The 6693-nt window shown below is 52.7% G+C and overlaps 1 protein-coding gene across 1 annotated transcript; it reads right to left on the bottom strand.

The window, feature by feature from the left end:
* Positions 1-3689: 3689 nt before the first annotated feature.
* On the bottom strand, positions 3690-5351 carry LOC136453413 (NDR1/HIN1-like protein 13). The gene is made up of 2 exons (XM_066453983.1): positions 5162-5351; positions 3690-4624 (listed from the first exon to the last, which is right to left on the bottom strand). Exon 2 carries the CDS (start codon positions 4589-4591, stop codon positions 3710-3712), a length of 882 nt encoding a protein of 293 aa, XP_066310080.1. The 5' UTR covers positions 4592-4624; positions 5162-5351; the 3' UTR covers positions 3690-3709.
* Between the last annotated feature and the right edge of the window lie 1342 nt (positions 5352-6693).

Here is a 6693-nt window from a genome sequence, read left to right as displayed (position 1 = left end):
CCATCTGCACGGTCAGGCTGCTTTGGTCACATCGGCATACTGTACATGCATCTAGTAAGAGTCGAGGCCGACGTCGGCAGAAGCCGTCACGACTCACGAGTAACCACGGGAAAAAACGGCGGGAGCAAACCACGAGCGGTGCTGTGCCTGTGCAGTGTGCACGACGTTTTTTCCGCCCAACTGCCAAAGGCAGGCTGTGCGGCTGCAGCAGCAGGAGTCGCCCTTCCCGCCCAGACAGCGCCAAGCTGGCGGCGACGCGGGAAAGGAAGGGACGCGAAAAACGCCGCAATTTTCACCTGTTGTTTCAACCAGTCCAAACCAGCCAACCAACAGTGTTTTTCTCTCACAATAAACCAGCACCAGCCAGCTCAAACCAGCCCAGAAACCATCCAGCGAACAGGCCGTTTGGTCGCTCGGTCCCGACGGCCATGAGCTGACGATGATGGGTAGCGTTGCCGGCAGCGCACCCCGTGTTTCTTCTTGTCCTGCGGAACGGAGTACTGCAAGGTAGTACAAGCTACGCACAGTACGCAGTCAAACTCGTTCGGATGCGAGCGAGTACTAGTCCCATTCCCATCAACGTGTAGTAGGATCTCGCTGTAGCACTAGCAAGCACGGATCAGAATCATCAGTGCAATGATTTTTGGCTCGATTCAATCAGTAGCATGACGCGGTCCCATCAGCGCATCCGACCGGCGTCCAGATCAGAGACGTTATCCTTCCCTTGTGCTCGACTGCGCAAAGCCAACACGCCGAAAAGGGAGCAATCCTGAACCTGATCCACCCCACCTGGCATTTATTGCCGAAAACGACCCAGGCGCTAACGCACGCGGCACCATGAGCATGTTTTGCTCCGTGCGCGCAGCTGCCAGCAGCCAGCCAGCCAGCCACGCATCTCTCTCGTTCGCCTCGCCGCGCCTGCACTGCACTTGCCGCGGCGGCGGGTCCATTTCTAACCCGGCCGCATGGGCCACAGGGGTTGGTGCCCTGGCCTTTTCCAGGCTCAGGCAGCAGGCGGACCAGGATGGCGTCGTCTCGTCCGCCTACAGCGACCTCGTCTCATCGCTCGCCACACGCTACGGCTAGATATGATCACACGCTGACGCTGCGACGCGCGACGAGCTACCAACCTGGTACGGTGCGCGTGCTCATCCGAATTCATCTGCGTCTCTAAAGTTGTCTTTGCGTTTGCTTCAACATAATGCCAATCAATCATGCGCTGCATGCATCAGCCTGGTGTTTAGCGTAGCGAAGCTGACCGAAGCACATAATATTGATCGATCTGCTCCTCGTGCTCCACCAGTTTCCGAAGGCAACGGGAGTACGGGACTTTAGCTCTATTTGAAGAATCAAAGGCACTCGTGCTTTTGACGCGCTCAATCTCATCAAGATCGTCCGAGAGTGAAATCTTTCCGTGCTGCATGTGTGCGCTGCATGGCAAGCGGCTGCATCGTTCTGCGTGTTCATGTTGTACGCACGTCTCCTTTTTGAGGTTCGTGGGGGCGCACCAACAATGTGTTCAGAAATTCAGAACTGGAAGCGGATATGCAGATCTCAGCATTGAAGCGCAAAAGCAAGGAAAGAAAATAATAACAAAGGCCATGTTTAGTTCCCGAAAAGTTTCTCCAAAAGTGCTACAGTAGCCATCACATCGAATCTTGCAATACGTGCATGGAGCATTAAATGTAGACAAAAAAAAACTAATTGCACAGTTTGGTTGGAAATCGCGAGACGAACGTTTTGAACCTAATTAGTCTATGATTGAACACTAATTGCCAAATAAAAACGAAAATGCTACAGTAATTAAATTTCCCAATTTCGCGAACTAAACACAGGCAAAGCTCACGACAATTTCACTGGTGTAGATTTGGACGATAAGCCGGGCGCGGCCACCACGTGGATGGCCCTACTAACGTTAGCTGCCCGGACATCACGATTCACCAGAATGAATTGACCAAGAACCGGTCTTAGACTCTCCAACCACCGCAATCCAAAATATAAGACTTATTCGTCTTTTGGGTAGCACTACAGATAAATGGTTCAATACCTATTTTTGGTCTTCTCTAACAACAAGACCCAAAAGATATTTCTTTCTGCAAATGGGTCTCTAGGAGAGAGGATACTCAGATTTAGGTTATGCCTCTCCCGGCACCTAAAATAGATCTTCCATATAGGTACTCTGTAGAAGGCTATAGGTATTATGTTGGAGATCCATTTTGAATTTGATTATGCAATGGGTGTCCCATTGGAGACAGCCTTATATAAGTACATAGAGCAGAAATGCTCTTTGGGCATTCCTTGTTGTGGCATTGGAGATGGATGGATCAATCGAAATGCTTTCGGTATTTCAGAAATTCATCATTCGGATGCTGTTGTCAGGCTCACCTAGGCCCTCAAACTCTTCCGATGCGTCTAATTCAGGATTGAGTTTTTCCTTGCCACAGGACGAGCATTCCACTTATATATATATAGTCTTCAATAGCTAAGGAAAATAAGAGTACAGTGTACAAAGTTTTTTTAAAAAGATCCATCATAAAACTAAAAACTAAGAAGGAAGAATTATCTTGCTCTATCTTGTACATTTATTTATACGATCAAAGGACATTTTACATATATATGGGTATGCCAATGCTCCCACATCTACTATGTTTTCTTCTTTCTCCCTCTCCATCCACACTCCCTCCAGATCAAATCTACCGTCCTTGCCCACCTTTATCGCCACCCACCATCCATTACAACAGCGTCGTCGCAACCCATCCTTCCCTAACCTTTGCATTATTTTTTTTACCTTCTCAACCTTTTTCTCACTATGTTACCCCACCACCACTGCTTCGATCACCATCTTGGCCGTTGGCGACCTCACCGTCCCACCTCCTACTATCGTCGCCTCCACCCTAATGGCAATTTTGGAGAGGGGGGGGGGGGGGGGGGGTGCCCCTCGCCCCCGTTGTCGACTCTTTCCATTCGGTTGTCTTCCGCCACCTCGCTCGTCACTCATTAATTGAACATAGAATTTACATCAAACAGAAATAGTAAAATATGATCTAATAAGATATATTTGCCCCTACTAAAAAGAATAAATGTGCATGGGTTGACGCTGGCGGCAAAGTGGGCAGCCCGGACAGTTTTCAATGCGACCAGGAAATCGAGGTGGGCCTCGAGCACGAGGAAAAAGAGGCCCAGCGAAACGCATGCAGCGTTGAGCAGCCGAGCACGTCGAATCGAGCGTTGGTCAGCGACATTGGACAGACAGCGAATCGAGTGCGCGGAGCGCAAGAAACACTCTTAGAGCCCGTTTGGTGGGGCTCCGGACGGCTCCGGCCCGTCACTGTTTATGCACTGTAGCACAGAGCCAGAGAAGCTCCAATTTGTGGCTTCACCGGCTCCTCCTCTCCCTAGTTTATTTTTTCCTCGATTTCCAAAACGGCTCCGTACTACAGTATTGCTACGTAACACAAAGTCAGTTTTCAATAGCGTTGTTCAGGTGCAACGTAACACGAGTAGTCAACTACAAACAACGGTTTCCTCAGTCTCAACTCTTGAGCAAAAGAACAGGTGAGCAACTCACCAGCAACACAAGTCGCAAGACAAATTCGCAGCATCCGTGACATGATATTACGATGATATGATCCATATTGTTCGATCAAACCAACTTACAAATGATGAAAAATGCATCCTAAAACAAACAAGAACTGTTTTGCTCATGTAATCAGTTCCCCCAGGACAGGAGGTGCACCTTGACGTCGCACGACCTGGACACCACCTTGGCGTCGGCGGCGAGCCTGTCGACCGCCACGGTGCAGTGCGCCCGCACCGGCACGGCCCACGTCCTGACCTTGCCGAGCTGCAGGCGCACGGGCACCTCGACGTCCACGTCGAACGGCACCGACCGGAGCCGCTCGGCCGCGGCCATCTGCCCCCGCACGCGCTGCGAGAACCGTATCCGGGACCCCTTCGCCTTAGCCACGAACACCGTCAGGTTCCGGGGCCCCTGGTAGAACGCCGGCCACGCGCCGTCGGCCAGGAGCACGCCGTCGTACGACACGGAGACGCGGCCTCCCTCGTAGCGCACGCCGATCCTGCCGTTGGGGTTGTCGGCGCGCACGGTCGCGTCGAACCCCGGCGAGAACACGCCTGGGGACGCGGAGGAGGCGTTGCCGAGCCCGGCGAGGCCGGAAACGGCGAGCGCCTGGACCGTGTACGCCGGCCGCTTCGGCCTGAGGACGAGGTACGCGACGCCGGCGAGGGCCGCGGCGAGGACGGCGAGCGCCACGGCCCCCGCGAGCAGGCACGCGCAGAAGCGGACGCAGGAGCGGCCGCGGCGGCGCTTGGCGCGGCGGGTGTAGTGGTCGAAGAGGCGCGCGTTCTCGGGCGGCGGGACGCGGAAGACCTTGTCCTTGGGCACCTGCACCACGTACGTGCCGGGCTGCGACGGCGGGGGAGGATGCTGCGGGACGGGTTTCTCGAAGTGGAAGCTGTAGAGCGGGCTGGAGGAGGGGTCGGACACGGACTGGTTCATCTCGCCGGAGAAGTCGGAGCTGGAGGACGCCGGGTGGACACGGCCGTGCCCGTGTCCATTCCCGTGCATCATCGGCTGCTCCTCGAGGAGCTCGTGCGAATCAATCTGCATGCAATGCACACGCGCGCGGGGTTATAACGAGACCATAATGATCACTCAACGGTGTGAAACTGTGAATCCGTTGTTGTTGTTGTTGTTGTTTGAAGAAAAAGATCTAAAGCATGCCGTGTTCTGCAGTAGTAACGAGAATTTGGAATGCCATGTGCTGGTTGCAACAAATTGATCGTTTCAAGTCCCAGGGTAAACTCTCCAGAACCCAGATAAGATAAAACTCTCCTACAGCCATTTCGCCTTTTGGAAGATAGTTTTACACGTCACAACTCACAAGAACCACCAGCTGCTACAGATCAAAACTGACATAGTCAGCATTTTGGATAAAAAAACGACATTCCGATCACGAGCGAAGCACCTAGGACAGACATCATTGACGACGCAGCTGGCAGCTCTTGCCTGTCGCCGTCGACAAAATCCGGTGCGAGAGACTACAAACTGATGTGTGCGACGAGAAAACCTTGGCTCATCACGCGCAAACGAACGCAGAGGGCAAATCAATCCAAAGATGAGAGCGAATGAGACGTGTACCTTGCCCGCCTGACTGCTAGTGCTCGTCGTTGCCGATGCCTCTTCTCGAGGTTGCCCGGTGTGGTGTCTTGGGGATTCAGAGTGGCGCGCGGCCGACCTCGACGCGGGAAGCGGCCGACGTGCGAGGAGGTAAAGCTGGTGAATAACTGGGGCTGAGCGCCTGAGCTGCTGAGCAGGCGTGGACGGGGAGACGGAGACGGGAGAGGCGGCAAAGGTCTGGGGGCGAAGGGGCCGGACTTTATACGATGCGCGGGCACGGGGGCCCAGGCGACGCGATCGCCGACCGATCGGGTGCGGTGCTAGTGTTTTCCAGGGAAAGAAGAGTTGTTGCGTGTTTAGTTCGTGAATTTTGAAAATTTGGCTAATGTAGTACTTTCATTTTTATTTAACAATTAGTGTTTAATTATAGACTAATTAGGCTTAAAACGTTCGTCTCGTAATTTCCAACCAAACTGTGCAATTAGTTTTTTTCGTCTACATTTAATACTTCATGCACGTATACTAGCACTTTTTGGGAAACCAGCACGTGGAACCGTGTCGTGCGCGGCGACAGGTTTAAGGAAAACGAAGGAACCGGCCTGGACTGATCTGATCTGGGAGCCATCGGCACTGGGCTGGGCGCACGCACGGCAGGCCACGCGTGTTCACAACCATCGTCCAATGGCAGGCTTATCCGTTTGACGGTAACGCGGCTCCTCCTCAAGCTAGACGACAGACCTACAAAAAGTATTCGTACTAGTGGCTGAATAGCTACACAGTGAAGGTATGCCCACGGTAGCACCGTAGCATACCAATCTGCAAGCTGACAAGCTGTAGCCTGCTCGTTGGCAAGCGTTTCGGGCGGCTGCTGGCCACGGCCAGCTGCTACACAGCTCAGAACGCGCCTGACAGTGGACCACGCGGGTCAAGGATCAGACTGCTACACGTAACCAAGCGATGTGCTGGCTTCATTTATGCTGCGGTTAACGCGTAGCCGATCATAGGAGAGCGAGTTCTTTATATTATGATTATGATTATGATTATGATTGCAGTCAAATATTCCTGCTATACGAAGTGTTCAGGTCAGGTGCCCCAGGAATGTTCGCACCAGCGGCCAAGGCCGCGAGTAATGCGCCCCACGCTCGCGCGGCCGGCAGCCGGCGAGGCGGCGAGGCCTGCGCCCGTGCGTCGGCATCGGCACGTCTCGTCGTGCTGGTCCACGATGCCAACCCAGAGATAAACCAGTTCATTATGTCAAGATAATTGCCCAAGCAATCATATATAGATGCAGCAGATAGTATATTAGTATCATGGACCCTCACATTTTTCATCTTGTTCTGCACTCAAATGCCGTAACTTGCAGGTAACTGAAATCATTGCTTAAGCAGTGGTATTGTGTGGATTCTATGGTGAATGTGACGAAATAGGCCGACCAATAGATGATCTCTAGATCGATCGTGTGCACATTCTGTGTATACGGTTTAAATTCATCACTGGTAACAAAAGCATGAACCATCAAAACATAATGTCACAAATTGTGCCACGGCGGAATA

The sequence above is a fragment of the Miscanthus floridulus genome, chromosome 5 (genome assembly GCF_019320115.1).
Source record: "Miscanthus floridulus cultivar M001 chromosome 5, ASM1932011v1, whole genome shotgun sequence".
In the NCBI taxonomy this organism is placed as follows: Eukaryota; Viridiplantae; Streptophyta; class Magnoliopsida; order Poales; family Poaceae; genus Miscanthus; species Miscanthus floridulus.
Note: the sequence above shows the minus strand (reverse complement) of the source record. Positions and strands in the feature narration are given on the sequence as shown.